This window comes from Scyliorhinus canicula, chromosome 19 (genome assembly GCF_902713615.1).
Source record: "Scyliorhinus canicula chromosome 19, sScyCan1.1, whole genome shotgun sequence".
In the NCBI taxonomy this organism is placed as follows: domain Eukaryota; kingdom Metazoa; phylum Chordata; class Chondrichthyes; order Carcharhiniformes; family Scyliorhinidae; genus Scyliorhinus; species Scyliorhinus canicula.
In genome coordinates, this window is record NC_052164.1 from 16203476 (window position 1) to 16223899 (window position 20424).

Below are 20424 nucleotides of genomic sequence, written 5' to 3' on the forward strand. Positions count from 1 at the left end.
TGAGACGTCACGATCTGAATCCCACCTGTCATGGGTGAGATCAGTATTTGGCAAATCAGCAATTAGAGCGAGGCCACTAGTCTCTGATATGCACTCGCCTGATCTACCGAGGCCCTGGGATCTAACCCCACGCCAGGGATTAGGCCCAGGAGTGCACTACCTATGTGGGGTGGGGTGCGAGTGGGCCCTGAGGACCCCCTTAAAGGTGAGTTGGGGTTTTGAGGGTGGGGGGTTCAAGTTGGGAGGGGGTCGAGAGATCGGGATGCCATTTGATCTCTTCCTGCACTGAGGAGTTCCGGCGAGCGGAGCCCCTCAGTGCAGAAAACAGGACTCAGTGCAGCCTCGTGGGGGCGTTCCACACTTGAGACCCTGGATTGTAACAAAGACCCGATAGATAGCATGGTGTTTCTCAATGTGGTGAGCACTGGCAAACAACTGGCTAAATGCGCTCGTCATGGGACTCTATTGCAATTTGGTTAGATCGCACCCATTTTACTTTCTGGATTGGAGTTATGAATGGTAATTATATAGTCTATGGGAAGTTTAAGTTTAACTTGTCGTTGGAGTTATACAAGACGTAATATCCTTTGTCCCAATTATTTCATTTTCTACCTCTTACAATGACCCCATTTCATCCACTCACCATACGGTTATTGCTTCCCTGCACCCATCATACACACTGAAATAAACAACTGTCCATTCCAAGAACGCAATGGGAAAAATTTTCCACTGTAAAGATTATTGTGACAACAAAGTAATAACATCAGGCCCCTCTCAGTAGTAGCATTTTCACCTCTTGGTCGGAAGGCCATGAATTCAATAAAGTTCAGGAATCCTGTCACTATGCACAACATTCTCAAACTGCTTCTGACTATCCACAAGGAGAGATGTTTCCTTGAGATAAACAGTATTCAGTATCTTGTTTTATACATTCCAGTACTGAGGATTGACTAATGTGGATGACATTACCAGTGTTAATTTGGAATGACGCACAGGCACATAAGTAAGGACTGTTGTAACTTTCACAGGTCACTGCAGTGCTTTGCCCATGGAAGTGTGTGGGCTACAGTTAAAAACCCCGCTGAACCTCATTCAACAAGATGTAACTTTTTCGAGGGTTTTTGGAGGGGGGCTAAAAACATGAGTACAGCTCTCATCCATTCAATAATTTCATCATTGCATTGATGCAATCAATCATTGCTTCCAGGAAGTATGTCAACAGCACACCCTCTGGAGAAATGTAGAAGCACTTATGGCAACTTCTGGATTTCCATTTTTAACTGTGTATATGTGGACTTCAGTGCTGTAAGCATTGACAGTTTTGCCATCATTTCCGCTGACAGTTTCACTGTCAATACTACCCCAAAATCCAGCCCAATGCAATTGTGACAAAAATGGCACTATCTCAACAGTTGGCTCAAGGACACCTGAATAATTAAAAAATCTAAGAACAAAACACAATTAAAAAGTTAATAAATGAGTTGTACAATCTCCTTACAACCTTCAGGCAGGACTTTTTAAAAGCTTTTCTGTCTATACTCAGATCGTGGTAACTCTCGGTACTCATTTGATATGAGCATATTAATGCAAACCACCCTGCGAGAATGACATTAATACATCATGGAGGCACCACTTCCAAATAAAATGATCAAACTGGCAGCTACTAACAACGAGAGAAGGAAATACTGGCAGAAATATGCATTGAACTGTAAGTGGGTTCAGAAGTGACATTACCAAATATAATGCAGTAATTATTGTTAATGTCTTTTTTTTGCTTTTGTTTGCAGGGGATCATTGAACATTAAATTCAAAAATCTAAATATAATTATATTGTACACATAATCTAAAAAAAACACTAGAATATAAACATAATAGCCTGAATTTTGCAAAAGCAGTGTGGAATCTGAAAACCGCTGTCTGATTTTCACGACTCCTCCACAAGCTTCACTACACCAGTACTCTCTGATAATCTGGACTTAAATACATGAATTTAAACATTAATTACCCACTGCGCATGCCAGAAAAGGTTATGGCTGATGAGTTCATGTGCAAGAGAGGTTTCAGTGCATTCCTAAATCTAGTTACTGCTGAAGTATCTCTGACCCTGAAGTTTTAATTTCCAAAGTGTGGAGTCACATTCCTTCAGAACTTGAGTATTGTCAGAAATCTTTTTAAAATAAATAAATACTTTCAATTATTTTTGGTCCTTGTTCTTTCTTTTCTTCTTCTTATTTCACTTGATGTACATGATTTTACACTGAATTAAATATGATAATTTATACTTCTTGTTTTCGACTGCGCGTCTTAGTGAGAAGCCTTCAGTCTGGTTTAAGAGACATGCTTGCTTCACACAACTTCACATTCCCTACAGGACGCGCTGGACTGAAAAGGATTGCTGACTACCTAAAGGTGCTGCTCAAAAACCATTGAAAAATCAGTGGGTTGCTTTAAATCTGATGAATAACGAATGGCAATCTTTCACCACTGACCCAGATTCCAAGCCATTTATACGAGACAAGCAAAAAAAATGACTTGTTTCTCTACATACCTAATCCTAACTGTTCACATTATATATTGATGATGTACTAATAATTGAGGGAGCTAAATGTATTATCTCCAAATTTGCTTATGATACAAAGTTGGGTGGGAGGGTGAGCCGTGAAGAGGATGCAGAGGTGCTTCAGCAGGATTTGGACAGGCTGAGTGAGTGGGCACATGCAAGGCAGATACAGTATAATATGGATAAATGAGAGGTTATCTGCTTTGGTAGCAAAAATAGGACGGCAGATTATTATTTGAATGGGTGTATACTCAGTGAGATCTTGGTGTCCTTGTGCATCAGTCCCTGAAAGTAAACGCGCAGGTAGAGCAGGAAGGCAAATAGTATGTTGGCATTCATTGTGAGAGGATTCGAGTATAGGAATAGAGATGTTTTACGTATTGGTGAGGCCACACCTGAAGTATTGTGTGCAGTTTTGGTGTTTTTATCTGAGGAATGATGTTCTTGCTATGGAGAGAGTGCAGCGAAGGTTTACCAGGCTGATTTTGGGATGGCGGAGCTGTCATATGAGGAGAGACTAAGTCGGTTAAGATTATATTCATTGGAGTTTAGAAGAGAGGGGATCTCATAGGAATTTACAAAACTCTAAAAAGATTAGACAGGGTAGATTCAGAAAGAATGTTCCCAATGGTGAGGGAGTCCAGAACTAGGGGTCATAGTTTGAGGATAAGGGGCAAACCTTTTAGGACTGAGGTGAGGAGAAATGTCTTCACCCAAAGAGTGGTGAATTTGTGGAATTCACTACCACAGAGGTAGCTGAGGCCAAAATGTTGTGTAATTTTTAAGAAGGGATTGGATATAGCTCTTGGGGCTAAAGGGATCAAGGGATGTGGGGGGAATGCGGGATCAGGGTATTGAACGTGATGATTAGCCATGATCATAATGAATAGTGGAGAAGGCTCGAAGGGCCGTTTGGCCTCTTCCTGCTTCTATTTTCTATATTTCGACTGTCCCAGACAAGTGTTCAGTGTAATAAAAAGAAAATGATTTCTGATCATATAGGAAAAATGTAATACCTTACTTGTCAGAATAATTAAGCCATTCTGTTAAAACTCTCTGAAGTTACAGTATAGATTGACAAATGAAAATAAAATCAAACAAGGTGATGTCCTGCAGATCCCAGACGCAAGGTTGCTAGCTTTACAAAATAGTCAGGCACCAAGAATTGAAATGGGCAAAAAAAGCACAAAGGAATCAGGATTACCATTAGAGTTCTTTGCCAAACGTGGCTCACATTTCAAAACAACGGTTGCCAATGATAAGCGACGACAACCCTACCAGCCAAAAAACTCCCTGAAAGAACTACCACATTGGTCAAAATGGCTGTTTGCGCAAATCACAAATTAAAGTAAAATTCTGATCATTTTTGCCCAAAATGCCCACTGCTCCAAAACCTCCGCCACCGAAATAGCTTAGACTGAGACAGGACTGTTATTCAAACTCACCGTTCAATCATTCAATCTGGGTGTTTTTTTACACTGCCACACACAACCAAGTCAAATTGCTTAAAACGTCGATATTGTACAAAAGTCCGCAAGTGCCTTCCCACAATTTTTTTCTTTATCGTTGTTAGAAAATTGGGACATACATCCAATGAGAAGTCAGTAACAGGGTTCAAGATAGGACGACAACATTACAGTCCAAATTATAACTTGAAATCAAGGAGACGGACGTAGGAAAAAAAGCTGGAGCAAGGCACACATGTGGGAGTGCTAGTGTTATATTTTAGGCCATTAATTGGTGAGGTTTAGTACTGGACCTAATATTTACGCACCTTAAACTTATTTAAAGAGTTAAACATTACTTGCATACACCTCCTATCTCAATTGCACCATGGTTTCCATCAGGGCCTCTTTACAGGTGTTCAAGTGAAAGCCCAGTTAACGCCCATCGCCAACAGTGGGCATTAGCTCTTTGCTGGCAGCATCAGACAGGCCAAAATTCTCTTTCCATCTTTGCTCTAATGTGCCCGAACTCCAAGTGGAAAATGGGATCCTGAAAACATCAGTGCAATGTTCTTATTTCTCATCTGAGCATCTTTGTGGATTCCCCGAGTAAGAATGGCAATTTGGTGCTGAGCTGTAAATAATTTACATTCAGGGCTGACTGGTCTTCTGAGACGCATTTCATTTAGGATTATTACATCTGGCAGAGAGATGAGACTTTGAGCTGAATTTCAACCATAAATCCCAGGATTGGGACAACAACATGCCAAACCACTGCAGTACCAGTCTTTAGCCATTCTTAATAATAACAATTTGAGCTTTATATAACAGAAATATCAAACATTAGCTATAGAGCATCAAAATATTATACCAATATCTATAAAGTCTACAGATTAACAGTTTGCAGTTCTGTTCCATAATGACAATACTGTATTTTGCATGCTTACTTGCATAACCACAGAAGATAACAGCAGGGTGAACCCATGCCTTGAAATGAAAATCGCTTATTGTCACGAGTAGACTTCAACGAAGTTACTGTGAAAAGCCCCTAGTCGCCACATTCCGGCGCCTGTCCGGGGAGGCTGGTACGGGAAAGAGAACTTGAGGGAAAGGGTACTTGAAAGAGAATGTAAAGGTTTGTGCAAAATACTATTCTTCATAGACAAGCGAAAAGCCCCTGGTTGACATTTGGTATAGTTCCATTAAAACTGATCTAATTTAATCCAATCTGAATTACATTAGAAATTTCTTAAAATACAATAAATTCTTCAGTACAAATTAATATGCAGTGCTGCATATTATGGTTTGGGGAGGGGGGGGGTGGAGAGGGGAGGTGTGGGGGTGAGAGTGCAAGGTTCACTTCCATTGCTCTGCCAGAAGGAATGCCAGCCAGAAGCTGGCTTGCTCCACACCAGCTGCCCTATTGCTATAAAGAGCTGTGGATGGGGTAAATTGTTGGATAGCGTGACCTCTGCCATTCACTGAGGTGGAGGGTCAACGCCCAGGAGCTGTTGACCAATCAGATTGGTCAGCCACTCCGGCAGTCCCAGAAGTGCCAAATTCTCATTATTTGGCACTGTTGCGACTGCAATCAGTTCAAATAAGAAACCCAATCAATCCCGAGGTAAGCTGAGTCCAGGTTATTGGGAAGGGATGGTCAGGAAAGCTCGGGGTGGAGATCGGTGGGTTTCGGAGAGTATGTGGTTCGGTAGAAATAGGGAGGTGGCACAATGCTTAGCACTGCTGCCTCACGGCACCAAGGACTCAGGTTCAATCCTGGCCCGGGTCACTGGCCATGTGGAGTTTGCACATTCTCCCTGTGTCTGCTTGGATCTTACCCCCGCAATCCAAAAGATTTTAGGGTGGGTGGATTGGCCACGCTAAATTGCCCCTTAATTGGTTAAAAAAAAATGGGGTATTCTAAAAAACAAAATTTCATTTTTAAAAAGGAAGAAATAGGGGTTGCCACTGAATATGCAAAGGGAAATCCCCCTTCCCCTGCCGAAGATAGTGGGGTGAATTCTCTGCTGGCTGGATTCTCCGATCTGCTGGCAGGTAACCCTGCCCACAGGTTTCCCCATGGCATGGGGTGGCCACAATGGGAAATCATATTGGACGGCAGGGGGAATGAAGAATTCCACTTCTGGCGATGGCACGCTGTCAAGGAATGCATGGCTGGGGAGACGGAGAATTCACCCTTGTATCCCCAACGCTTTTATTGAACAAAAACGGCTTTCCCACTCCCACCCGGCTTGCCTATGCCAATCATATAATAGAGTTTTCATAGAATTTTCGTAGAATTTACAGTGCAGAAGGAGGCCATTCGGCCCATCGAGTCCGCACCGGCTCTTGGAAAGGGCACCCATCCCAAGGTCAACACCTCCACCCTATCCCCGTAACTCAGTAACCCCACCCAACACTGAGGGCAATTTTGGACACTAAGGGCAATTTATCATGGCCAATCCACCTAACCTGCACATCCTTGGACTGTGGGAGGAAACCGGAGCACCCGGAGGAAACCCACGCACCCACGGGGAGGATGAGCAGACTCCGCACAGACAGTGACCCAAGCCAGAATCGAACTTGGGACCCTGGAGCTGTGAAGCAATTGTGCTATCCACTGGGTCATGTATTATCAGGGTCAATTGGTTTGTTATCAAGCTCAATTGACCCCTAGTTATTTATTTAAATATGGTGGGTGGCGTTGGGCTTGCAGGTGTGTCCTTTCTGCTGCAAACACGCCTGACGGGAACATGTAAAACGCAGCCTTTGATCTTGTGTGATACAGCGAGGAGGCGAATGCCACCGATTGAGAGAATGTGTGTGTATATTATCAACATTTAATAATTGTTTTAAATATTGAGAATTAATCGGCAAAATATGTTTTGAGCAATGCTGACTTTTGGCTGACCTCCACTCAAACCACAATATTCAGATTATCTTGAAATTCTGGCTTGGATTTACATTAATTCCTTCTTTACATCACAAAGGGTGATTTTTTTTTTCCTTGCAACCTTAAACTGAACTTCTTTTTCAGGATGTGTTAACTATCCACTGAAGATATTGTTGTCCAATACACCAGCCGCATGTGGCTAATTGAGAATCCAGATGGGGTTAATTTCATTTCTGATTAATTAATACAAAATAAGGAATAAACACCATGTCTGGACATGTCTGATGAGTACTAATACTTGCATGGCATCACATATGTATTGTAACCATTGTGGACATTTGTTCGTAAGATGCTATTCTTGCAAATATCTGATTAAAAAAAATAAATTTAGAGTACCTAATTAATTTTTTCCAATTAAGAGGCAATTTAGCATGGCCTATCCACCTGGGCTGCACATCTTTGGGTTGTGGTGTGAAACCCACGCAGACATGGGGAGAATGTGCAAACTCCACACGGACAGTGACCCAGGGCCGGGAACGAACCTGGGACCTCGGCGCCATGAGGCTGCAATGCTAACCCACTGTGCCACCATGCTGTCCTTTAAATATCTGATTTAATAAGTCATATGTTTTAGAAAATTACTTTTACTTTGGGGATTGGAGCTTTTTTTAAAGGTGGATAAATGGAAACACTTGATTGAGCGACTGGCAAACAGAACCCTGATGTGAATGCAAATCAAACAAGCCAGAGTTACTTACTGAATAAATGCAGGTTACCTTTTAACTGTAAGGTCAGAGTTGTAGTGAGAAACATGAACAATGGATGAGCTGTATTTGAGTTTTGATAGAGCCACAACATCTACAGTTACTCCAGTGCAGGATTTAAATTATTAATTTAGACCCTAGATAAAAAGAAACTAGCAGCAGTTTGTAAACTCGGGAATTTCTTGGTGGACCGTGAAAAAGGCCAAAAATATCCATTATAGATATAAATGATTCATGTAGGTCTCAGATCAAAGAGTTGTGTTGAAGGTAAAATAATTCAATTATATTTCTGTTTGGTCAATCTCAATAATGCCACATTGCCATGGCGATGGGCTGTAACATTAAAAGTTTCCTCTGTTCAATTTATCTGTGTATTTTGTCCACAGAGACCACATGAATTGCTACAGTCAGTTATCTTGGAACAGGCAAATAGAAAGCATCTGCCAGGAGCTGTAAACCATCTGTGGGACTAGGAACGTAGAGGCCATTGGGAACCTGGGGTGTTAATAATTTTTAAATCATGAAGCAAGAATGTGGTGAATGGAGCAGTCCACAGTTTTGAGGTCTTAATGGAAAGTTAGAGGTTCATGAGGCCAAACATTAATGGAAGCTGTGGCATAACTTTGGGTTGGTCCCAGAAGAAGTGAATGAAACTTGAGATTCCTTTAAGCTGTGAAGAATCTTTGGTGGCGGGAGGGGGTGGGAGGAGACAAAAAGAAGACACCGATTTCTACTTAAGTAATTACAAACTATAGTGTTAAACTGGTGTTGTTTTTTATATCTAGTACAGTTTGTTATTGTTTAAATATGTGAACTCTTGTGGTGTAGTTCTTTCAGTTGTACAATATCTCTTTAACTGTTAATGATCCCAGTTGTGATGAAAAGCAGAGTGTCAGTGTTTGTTGATCATTGTGAATGCTTTAAATCCATGGTTACTGAACAGTGATCATGTTCGGTAATACACACATTTGAAGTATATTTATTTGTGCCGTGTTATTTTTAGTATGTTTTCCAGTAGAGGTGCATGTCACTAACATGGTGGCAATTTCTGATAAGCAGTATTTATTGCAATTTGTTTTTAAACCATAATCACGATTCTATTAAATGTGTGACAGGACACTCCCTCAACCTCTTTCTGATTTTACGCTGCTGACATATCAAAGCTGTTGCTCATTCTGAAGAGAAAAAACACATTAAACTTTAATGAACTTTCATAATACATCCGTACAGGCAGTTGTCTTGTAATAACTGGGCTTGTTTCTTAATGTTTGCTCATTTCGGCTTTAAAAACGTAACTTTAAAACATGTAGGTTTTTTATCGAGTGACAAGTAGGAATCTCTCTAAGAACCATGGCTTAGACCATTTACTGCCAAAACACATTAGTGGACCATTTGCGACACATGTTCCATCCATATATAGTTTAAGATTGCAAATCGAGGTCCCAGCTCCTGGGGGAGGTGGTAGCACAGTAGTATTTTCACTGGACTAACATGCTAGAGACCCAGGGCAAACCCGAGTTTGAATTCCACCATGCCAGGTGGTGGAATTAAAATTCAATACAAATCTGGAATTAAAAGCCCGACAATGATCACAAAACCATTGCCGTTTGGTGTAAAAGGGGCTGGTTTAGCTCACTTGGCTAAATCGCTGGCTTTTAAAGCAGACCAAGCAGGCCAGCAGCGCGTTCGATTCCCGTACCAGCCTCCCGAACAGGCGCCGGAATGTGGCGACTAGGGGCTTTTCATAATAACTTCATTGAAGCCTATTCGTGACAATAAGCGATTTTCATTTCATTTCATTCAAAATCTCATCTGATTCACTAATGACCTTTAGGGAAAGAAACCTACCATCCTTACCAGGGATGGCCTACATGTGACTCCAGAGCCACAGAAATGTGGGTGCAATCGAACTGACCATGGGAAAAACTATTTAGCGTCAGTGGAAGGATTGTCTGTTTTAACAGAACAATAAGTCTACAAATTAAAACTGAAAATGCTGGAAATACTGAGCAGGTTGCATCTGTGGAGAGGGAAGTTTGATGGCTATCAGTAAGTTTAATAAGTTTACAAACCCTATTTTAAGGCTATTGTGCCTGGTTAGTTAACTATGATTCTGCTGAATTAAAATTGGCCTCATTCTTTGGTCTTCCAAATTGAGGGGTGGGGAAATAGTGACTTGAATGGAGCACCAGTGTGTCACTGCCTGGAAGAGAAGAAAGGGAGATGGGGGAAAAATAGTTTTATTTCTTCCCCACTCTAGATGCTGTATGTACCAATCAAAAAGGCAAACAGGTAACATGCTCCCATGTGTTTGTTAATAATGCACTTTAAGGATTTGCACAAAAGTATTCCAGCTACTTGCTCTCAAATGTTATTTATCCTTCTGTGCAAACATCCTTTACTCTTCTGTTTGCCTTCCCCTGAGAACCTCATTGAGTTGAAGGGATTTAATTGCATTACATAATCATGTTACATAGAAATTACAACACAGTAACAAGGCATTTGATTTAGCCAGTGCATGTTGGTGTTAATCCCCCACAAAAAGTGTAGTCGTAATCCCACATCCTAATCCCATATCTCTGACCTGTTTCTCTATCTGATCACTTTCTGCTCCTTCGGTCACCACCTATCTAACCTGTCGATTAATGCTGCTTCAATCATTTATTCCGCGAGTGTAATCCACGGTTTAAAAAGAATATTCTTTCCCTATCAGCTAAGCGTTTTACATATATTGTAACATTAACTTTTCCCAACCTCAGGTGGAGTAGGATCAAAAATCAAACCATTCACATATTCTTCACTATTTAACAAAACTAGAACATTAGCAGTAACTGGCTCAAAATCCCGGCACTCCCTACCTAAGGACACTATAGGTATGCCTACATGGGTGTGCGTTTCAAGAAAGTGGCCCACTACCATTTTCTCATGGACAATTAGGGATGGGCAATAGATGTTGCACTAGCCACCACCTTCATCCCCTGAACAATAGCTTTTTTTAAAGTTTGGTCTCACTTTCGCAGCATTCCACCCCCCAAACCAAACTAATTACTGTGCTGTCACCATCCAACCAAAATTACCCAGCAACCCATCACCCACTGACACGTGATTCAAAAAGCCAGTTTTACCGTGTAGTAGTCTGCAGATAGAAAAAAACTAACACAGGGCTGAATTTAACACTCTCCTCTACAGCGAGTTTGGAGGTGGGGGGCATTTAAATGGGTTGAAGGGTGATTGGATGGGATTTTTGCCACCTTCCTGCCTCTGTCACAGTTAAGCCAGGGGTGGGAAGGGTCTTGAATGGCCTTCCTGCTTTGCTGCAAATTGAGACACTTCATTGAACAATTAATGCCCACTTAAGGGCCTCATCCTGCTGCTTTTGGTTTTCATCCCCAGTGCTGGGAAAGGGATTTGCCATGCGGGAAGCTGAAGAAGCAAAATTTGCCAGGGTTGCTTGCGCAATTCCAGGAGGGGTCGCTCGTCCAATGAAACTCAGTGCCTGATCAAGAAATGCGGCATTGGAAAGGAGGCGGCCTGCCAAGAGCTACCCTGACCTTGCTGCTGATTCCCCCTCCCATCACAACCCCACCTGGCAAGCTCCCTCTTGCACTTGGGTCCTTTGGCGATCCTGAGTTGTGGGTGCATTACCGGCAGCCACCACTGCCCTTTCAGTGGCGTCGCTGAGCAATGAAGAACTGCCGGCCTCTGATTAGCTGGCAACTCCTGGCTGGTAAGGCCCCTGCCCCATGGGGTTCTTGATCCCGGGAGAGGCCTGCTGCTGTCCGGTTGCGGACCATCCAAAACGAGACAAGACCGGGCTCCAGACAAGACCCACGTTACCTACATTAATTCCACCCAGAGACCCCACTTTAGCCTGATTCATACGGAGTCTCTCTCTCTCTCCCCCTCAAACTCAGATTAGTTAGAATGATACAGTGCTTAACTCCACTAGTTCAATTGATATTTGAGGTTTTCCTTTAAAGTATTTTAATGCAATGTGACAAAAGGGGAATAATGACATTGGTGTCTTGAAGGCACATGAAATATATGTAAGTCATGTGTCATGGTATTTGCAACACAATTTAAACTAATCCAAGAAAATGGCAAGCCATCATTCACATAACATGTTCACGTTGTTACTTTTTAATGAATATAAATGCAGGAAAATTTAAACTCCCATTAAAACAATGATCAGCTATAAAAGCATTATAAACCACTTCATTTGACTAAGGGCTGAAATTAGATTTATTGCAAGATGTTTGACAACATTATATCTGTTATCTACTAGGTGTTAATTAAATCCCTATTTAAAATCATAACAACAGCTGTTTGTGGGTCCCATATGAATAGAAATCTAAAGTCTGATGTAAATGACTATTTTTATGGTCAGAGGTAAGAGCTAAACAATGCTGCAAAATTAAATAGCTTTTTGCAGCCAGTTATGTACAAACATGAACCATCTCAACTGTTCACCTGTAGGATTCTGAAGTGTCTTTATCGCTCAGTATTTACCCCCACTGTATATGGATTTCCGGATCCTAGTAGAAGAACTCAATTCACACACATGATTTGAGGATCAAATATTTCATAGTTCTCTAAGCCGTCATTGCAAAGCACAGCCATCACTGCATGTCTAGTACAGTTAATCTTCCGCTAACAGCCTGCAAGAAGAAAAATGTTTGTAAAATTAATAGATTTAGCTGTGACAATGAATAAGTTGCAATGTGTATAGTACCAAAAAAGGATAATTTATAAGTAGCCTCTCCAAATTTGGGTCAAACCATAACAGTTTTTAACTCATCCGAAACTCGTCCACTTTCAAAGAGTTAAAACTGGGTCCGACATTCATACTTGATGAGTTCCGCCTTCTCCTTTTCACCCTGTGTCTCCATCCGTCTTCAAATATTATTTCACTGTCCCCTTAAGAAACACAATGGTTTTGCCTCAGCCATTCCTTGTGGCAAATACAAAGCTATATTTTCACCAATGTCTGTAATTTATATATGGGTTGACCGGCAGTATTTTGTACTTTTCAGATGTCACTTGCTGAATGATAATTTTTAACCATTTCAGTACAAGTGCTAACCACTGCCTCATATTCATTCAACTGGCTTCTGACCACTCAAAATGCTTCCTTGTGGTATGTCCCTCGCCACAGTGTTTCTTGACCCTGGCTGGGTTTCTGGCACACTGCTTTTTCATGGCAGTGTTTCTCTCACAGGCACCCTGATGTTAAACTGTTTGTACATGTTAAACACATGGTAACCTCAGCGACGCTGGCCAAAGTTCATGGAGGTTTATTACACGGAGGAGGGAAATTGGTCCATCTGGTCAAGGTTCCCGCTTGAGCATCGCAAAATCAATCAACACTGCTTCTCCTCACAGCCCTGTATCTGCATCTGGCTTCAAATAATAATCCACTGTTCTCTTGAAAGGTGCAGTGGCTTTTGCCTCAGCCGCTCCTTGTAGGAAAGCATTCCATTCTCCGACCCTTTAAGGAACAACAACATTCCCAGCATCAAAATGCTAATCACTGACCCATTTGTGCTGCACTGAGGAATCTAAACAAAATAAGCATTAAACTTAATATATTTCACAAAACATAAACATCAGGGCAGTGACAGCATCTTTTTCATGTTATGCTAAATCACCCTGCAGCTCATGCTGATTCTAAAAAGTCCTTGAATGCCCTTGCGATTTAGGTTGTTCATGCATTCTAATTCACACAGTAATGGTTGGTCCAAGAGGTGTTGCAAATACCATTGGTATTCTTACAGGAATTGATTTAAAAAAGAATATAGTTAAAGACCCAGCAATTATAGTAGTTTTAGAGTGTTGAGTACATTTGGGGATGTCAACAAACAATGCATTGATAGCTGAATCACATGTGTTGTATGATGCTGGATCCAGATCTTCGATTGGAGCCAATGAGCCTCTGGTGCATTTTCTCTTCCTACAACGAGTACAGACAGAAATCTTCTAGATCCGCAGGATGACCCGAAGTAGCTCAGAGTCAATGAATTAACCTCAAAATTTAGTCACAGTTGCAGGTAGGTAAGGCAAAAGCACAGGGCACGGTTTAACCAAATTGCAGTGAAATCCCATGTTTGAACGCGTTTAGCCAGATGTTTCCCGGACTTTGTTGCAATCTGGGGTCTCGGCAGGGAACGCCCCACCAAGACCGCACTTAGCTCCGCTTGTCGAAACTCCTCAGTCGAGGAGGAGATCGGACGCTATTTTAAAATGGTACCCAATCTCTTAACTACCCCCCCCTCCCCCAATGTGACAGCCCCCCCCCCCCCCCAAAAACCCCAACTCACCTATAAGAGGGTCCTTGTGCTCCCCGAACCCCAACTCACACAGGCAGGGCACCCCTGGTCCTGTTCCCCGGCATGGAAAAAATGCCAGTCTGGCACCTTGGCATCACCATCCTGGTACCTTGGCAGTGCCCCTGCCAGGTGGCATTGCGACTTGGGCACCTTGGCAATTAGTGCCAGTCAGGCATTCAGTTGGCATTGCCAGGGTACCAGGCTGGCAATGCCAAGGTACCCACAGGCACCAGCAGTGCCAGTGTACCACCCTGCGCAGAGGGCAACCACCTGGGCCCTTCGATCTCCTGAGGACTAGCACAGAGGTCTCCAAGGCGAAGGGGTTAGATCCCAGGGCCTTGGTAAATCAGGTGAGTGCATATTAGAATGAGACCAGCAGGTTTGTCAAATACCGATTCCCCCCTCAAAGGGCGGGATTCAGATTGTGACATTTCGAGAGATCCCGTTAGATCTAGCAAGGCATGTCGAGCCAAGTAGATCACGGAAGAAGGATCTCCCCAGCATCTACTCACTGCACCGCGACCCCCTTCGGGCGCAACGTGGCCAGTAGATCATGCCCACAGCAAATTCTCAAAACTGAGAAATGAAATAAAGAACCACATTTTGTATGTTGGTTGAGGAATAAGCATTGGTCAGCGCACTATGCTCTTATTCAAATACTGCTATGGACTCTTTCATACACGTTTGAACAAACAGGCCACTTCTTACTTATTTTCTGAAAGACAGGATGGTCATGCTGTGGCAAAATTTCCACCTATAGCACCACCTCCTCCTCCTCCCCCATCCCCTCCTCAAAATCTGCCCCGACTCTGGCCAAAGAAAAACCTTTAACTGAGATTGACACCTTCAGCAGGTGTGTTACGGAGAAGGTCCAATTATTGCCACCTAACATCACTTCCATTGCGCAGCCCCAGGAATGATTAATACAGGTGGATGGGAGGGAAATTTGCCAGACCTTGTTCTCTTAACCATAATTTGCATATGACAGGCAGTGAAGGCGAGATTAAGTTCATGAAATATATAGGAGCAGAATTAGGCCATTTGACCCCTCGAGTCTGCTCCACCATTCGATCATGGCTCATCTCATCCTGGCCTTAACTCCACCAGCCTTCCCATTCTCCAAAACCCTTCAACCCATGACCAATTAAAAATCCATCCAACTCCTCCTTAAATTTACTCACTGTCCCGGCATCCTCCACACTCTGAGGTAGCGAAATTTTCTACCTCTCATCCTCTCGTTCCAGAACGCCCCACAAAAGGAAGCTGTTGTCTCCCTGGGGCAGACGGAGGATAGTGTGGTAGTGGAAATCCACACCACCCACATTCAACCACATTCATGACCCCACCCAATTTCAGGTGCGATCCCTCGGGGAAACCTTGGCTGGTGCCTCTGGCAGAACACACTGCCAGCTGACAGGTTGCACCAAAGTCCCGCAGAAGAATAGTCGAATGATAACTTCATGGTTCAAAGACAAGGGGTAGCATCACTGAAGCAAATGATGAATGTCACAGCTTACACAAGGTCAGAACACAGGAATATGATGAGAATCACCACAGATTAAAGCAGCGCAGCAGATGGTGATGTAATGATGTATTAGAAAATGTGGTGTATCTGAAAGCAGTGGTAAATTATTGGTTCTGCAGTTGTTGTCATGGTTTTGAGCATGCAGGTCATTCGCTTTTCCTACTTTAGGTCTGTTTATCGGTGCAATTTGTTCACCAAGGGAACATTTTCTGAGGCACATGGTTGAACGGAGGAATTAATATTCCATTTTAAATATTCAACAACTATTATTGTGTCCACATATATGGAGCAAAAAATAGCTCTGCAAAAGCCAGTGTTCATTTTTATTTTATAGACAGAACAATGCAACCTATGGTGCAAGTTATATTGCCGTGTGCTTAAATTAATATTAACAAATCAAAAAAATCCATTTGTTGCTTTCTATTCTCACATGCACCAGATGATACCTTTCCGTGTGCCAAGAGATAAGTGAATAAAGCTAATACCCAAACTGCCTTTACTTCGGACAGGTGGTATGGACAGATTGTATACCCCCATATTGTTAGTGTCCAGTGCTTCATGCACTTTACTTTTACCCACTTATGTAGGCAAAACCTGGATTGCACCAGCTCTGCTAGACAAATCTTGATTGCTTGTTTTGATACTTGTATTTATAGAGTGTCTTACATAGTGAAACATCTCAAAGTGCAACATATAGTCAATTACTTTTATGACCGTTCGTATGTAGGCAAATAACGCAACCATTCTGTGGCACCAAGTCCTGAGAACGACCATAAGATGAATGACCACCCTGTTTTGGAATGGTTTTGTTCAATCCGGAAATGCTGGCCGGAAGGCCTGGAGAAGAACTCTTCACTCTTTCCCAGATACTGTACAAAATTAAGTGCTCTGGAATTTTAAACAACCACCCGCACAGATGACACAGGCAGTCAAACATGTTACCCCAAAAAATAAATTTATATGTTGATTATGTTTTCAAAGTAATTTACCGCGGATCAGTAAGAGATTCAATATTCAAAATAGAACGTCTCACCTCAGATGAATCTGCATCATGATGTTTGAATGATTGCAGTTAAGTGGTAAGTAAAAGATAGTAACATTGGTTTGCATCATGCAAGACATCTGCTGAAGAAGGAATGCCAGACAATCTAGATAAAAAGACTAGAGAAGTGCTAATGATAAAAGCTACCAAATGAAAAAGGTGACATAGAATGATTATACATTAAGTTATACAATTCTTATTTTGACCAAAGGATAGAAATGCAATCAAAGGCACTCTGAAGCTCTCCTTGGAAGTGTCGCAGTATTGACATCAATGACTGTGAGGAGCTCACTGGTGACATCTTGTCCATCAAGATGCATCACACTTTGAGTCTCAGCGTCTTAATGATGAGACGGAGTGGCTGCACAGAAAGGAAGAAAAGGAAACAAACCCTACACTCTGGGTCACACTATTGCTTGCAACATCCTGCCCCATGTGCACAAAGATCTGCAGGTGGAGAATCGGTCTATTCATAGTCACATGAAGACCTATGGCAGAAACTCGCAAACTTGAGTAGATGCCATCCTTGAATCAAGGGACAACTGCCCACCACCACCAAACGTAACCTACAGAATCTTTCATATATTTGAATTATATAGAACTGCAAACATGTGGTTGAATTATGTTACCTTGTGGCATTTTAAGCATGGCATCATTTTGTTTATGTTCTCAAACCGAAAACCTACTGCTGGCAAAAATAGTGAACACTTAACATGTTGATTTAACATTGCTCTGTCTGTTACTGACTATTACTGAAAATAAATGGGTTAACACTTGCAAGACGATAGCAGGCAAAATCCTATATTTTCAAGAAGTCAACCATTTGTTTGTTAATGTTATCAACAGTAATATTTGGAGCTGGACCTTTTTAGCATGAAGGAGCAGGAAGTGGGTTGAAGAGTCTTATGAGAGCAGTTATATTCACTGCTATAAATTATTAAAAGTTAAGTTTTGAATTTAGCTTAGTTGACTCACTCATACCTGGAAAGTATTGACATGCTACAAATAGATCTTTCAGTCATCATCATCTTACTGTTGGGAAAGTGGGGACTGTCTTTACCTTAGGTGTGCTCACAGTGTCATTATATACCAAATGGTTGTTATAATTAAAATTCCAGCATACTTTAAATCAGCTCTCTGACCTAATATCCTGATATGAATGACACTCAAATGTTTATTATCATTAAAATTGCCTGATTGATGGGTTCAGATTGTGACAGTAATCCTCAAGGGGAGTGATTTTTATTCCTTCTTGACAACGGGACATACTGGGTTTTCTTAATAACTAAAAAATCCATTACCAATTTGCATTCTCAAAAATCACTTGTTTGAAAGCTATAAAACCTCCTGACTTTTGAGTAGGTTGTTAGGTACTATGAAGCATTAGAACTGAGCGAGTAAAAGAACAAACAGTCGATGGTAGAACACTGTGATTTCTTGAGAATCACTGTACTTTGAAGGGTGAGTGTGTTTCTGCTCTGTGCTTAAGTGAAAGGAATCCTGCTCTACTTCACAGCTAAATCTTAGGAATCCCACTGCGACAAGGAGAGATCACCACTGACATGGATCTTAACTTTGGTTAACCCACATTGGTTGTGGGCAGCACGGTAGCATAGGTGTGCAGCATGGTAGCACAGTGGTGAGCACAGTTGCTTCATAGCTCCAGGGTCCCAGGTTTGATTCCCGGCTGGGTCACTGTCTGTGCGGAGTCTGCACGTTCTCCCCGTGTCTGCATGTGTTTTCTCCGGGTGCTCCGGTTTCCTCCCACAGTCCAAAGATGTGCGGGTTAGGTGGATTGGCCATGCCAAATTGTCCTTAGTGTCCAAAAAATGTTAAGTGGGGGTTACTGGGTTACGGGGATAGGGTAGCTAGGTGGGCGTAAGTAGGGTGCTCTTTGTAAGGGCTGGTGCAGACTCCATGGGCCGAATGGCCTCCTTCTGCATTGTAAATTCTATGATTCTATGATGATCTTCTGAAACAGGAGCTGGTGAAAACTCAAAGTTTTCAAGCTGAAAAAAAAACTACAGGACTGGAAATACTTTGCATCAAAAGACCTCAAACAATTCATCACTGTTGCCCAGATGTTGTAAATACCACCTTCCCACAGAAGTCTTTGGGTCTATGAGCACCATTCCCCATTTCAAGAGAAGTAGTAATCTTTGACAACGGCACTATCAACATTGGTTTGGACTGGTCAGAAGGGAAATATGTATGTGATCCCACCCTCATCCCCCTCCCAAATTCTCACCCTGCTTTTGCCTGTTTGAGTTGGAATGCGCAGAGTAAAGAACCTTGGACAAACTTTCAACATTTTGTGAATATAAAGCCTTCAGAAATGTCAATGATTAAAAATTAAAATTGAAAAGTAGTTAGATCTAGTACTTTCTTTAAAAGTTTCTGTTCCACAAATACAATTGATATACTGTGATAAACTGACCTATCCAATGAAAACATCAAAAGTACCAATAGATTTCAAGTCAGCACGACTTCCAACTCCAGGTGTTAAATGTCAATAATCTAAGTTGTATGTCATTGAAGATGTACACCAATTATTCTCATTACAACAAAAATGGAATTTAAAATTATCTCCGGAATATATATCTATACCCACCTCAGGGGCACCTCTTCCTAATGATCACAACTCATCTCAAAGCAACACACAGAGGGAGACAAATAGGCGAAAAGAAAGTACCAAAGCACCGACTTCCTTTTCAATTCACAGCGAGGATGCTTTCACCGGGGAGATGGGGAGGGAGAGGTGCTCCCCTGTGCAGTCACTGTGAGTCTAAAGGAATGCCACCAAAATCAAAAGATGCACTTCACGAAAACTGGCTCATCAACGGCAACAGAAAAAGTGTGTGTTGGTTGCCTCGCGGTTTGAAATGCCGACGACATCTCTGACTGTAGCCCCCGAAGGCTTTCATGATTTGAGGCAATTTTTTTTTCTTTTAAAAAAAAACTATTTAATGAAATGCCTGCAGTGGAACTTTTGAGCGCAGGAAAACCAGGAGACACAAACAGCACATTTCCATCGCCTCCGCCAGAATGGAAAATCACCCCCCCCCCAAAGTGCGGTCCAACATGGGCTATTTTCTCTTGGGAGAAAATAGCGCCTGGGACCCGGTGCATCAGGCGAAGTACTCAAATATATATATATTATTTTAAACGTAACGAGGTCGGCGGCACAAGTTTATCTCTGAGATGCTGAGGCATTGCTGGTTTTTGCTGGCAGGGCATTTACAAGATAAAAACTTCCCCTCAAACAGGGGGAGAAAGCATCATTTCTGCACTGTGTCCCATACCTGAATCCTCCTGCACCTCACAAGATCCACTCTCTTCAGAGGATCCACACACCCAATATTGTCTGACAGGTTTCTCAGGTGACACATGCAAACATATTTTTTTTTGGGGGGGGGGGGACCCAGTAGTTTCAGGAATACCTGAGCCCCCCACCCCCCCACCCCCCACTCTGATATCCTTTATTTTTCCTTTCCAATGTGTGCGTGTAAGGCAGAAAGAAGAAGTCACCCTACCTCCTGTGCTGATCCCGAGCTCTACCTCCTTCGCTGCCTCTAACATTTCTCTCAATCCCGAGACCTGTGGGCAGCGGCGGCAGCGCAGCCCGGAGCGCGTGCACGGCCGCGCGCGCGCACGGGGAGAGGGGGTGGGAGGCGCGCCCCGGCAGAGGGTGTGCGCGCGCGCTCTTCCCCAGCCAGGGGTGGGTGGGGGCGGGCGTGGGGGCGGGCGTGGGTGCCCCCCGTGCCCCCCACCCCCGCCCCTCCGGCCACCTGTCGGGACATGAGTGACAGGAGGCGGCCCCTGTCTAAGAGGAGCATCATCCGCACTATCATTACCAGCACTGTCTCTCT

The 20424-nt window shown here is 42.7% G+C and overlaps 1 protein-coding gene across 3 annotated transcripts in view; it reads right to left on the bottom strand.

The window, feature by feature from the left end:
* The window catches only part of znf385c (zinc finger protein 385C), a 468492-nt gene extending 448301 nt beyond the window's left edge, over positions 1–20191 (bottom strand). For 2 of the 3 annotated variants that reach the window (XM_038778606.1, XM_038778605.1), the window contains exon 1: positions 20089–20191. In XM_038778606.1, the coding sequence (XP_038634534.1) occupies positions 20089–20134 (46 nt within the window). In that variant the 5' untranslated portion in view covers positions 20135–20191. The remainder of the gene's footprint in view (positions 1–20088) is intronic. The other variant, XM_038778607.1, reaches the window with a different exon arrangement.
* Between the last annotated feature and the right edge of the window lie 233 nt (positions 20192–20424).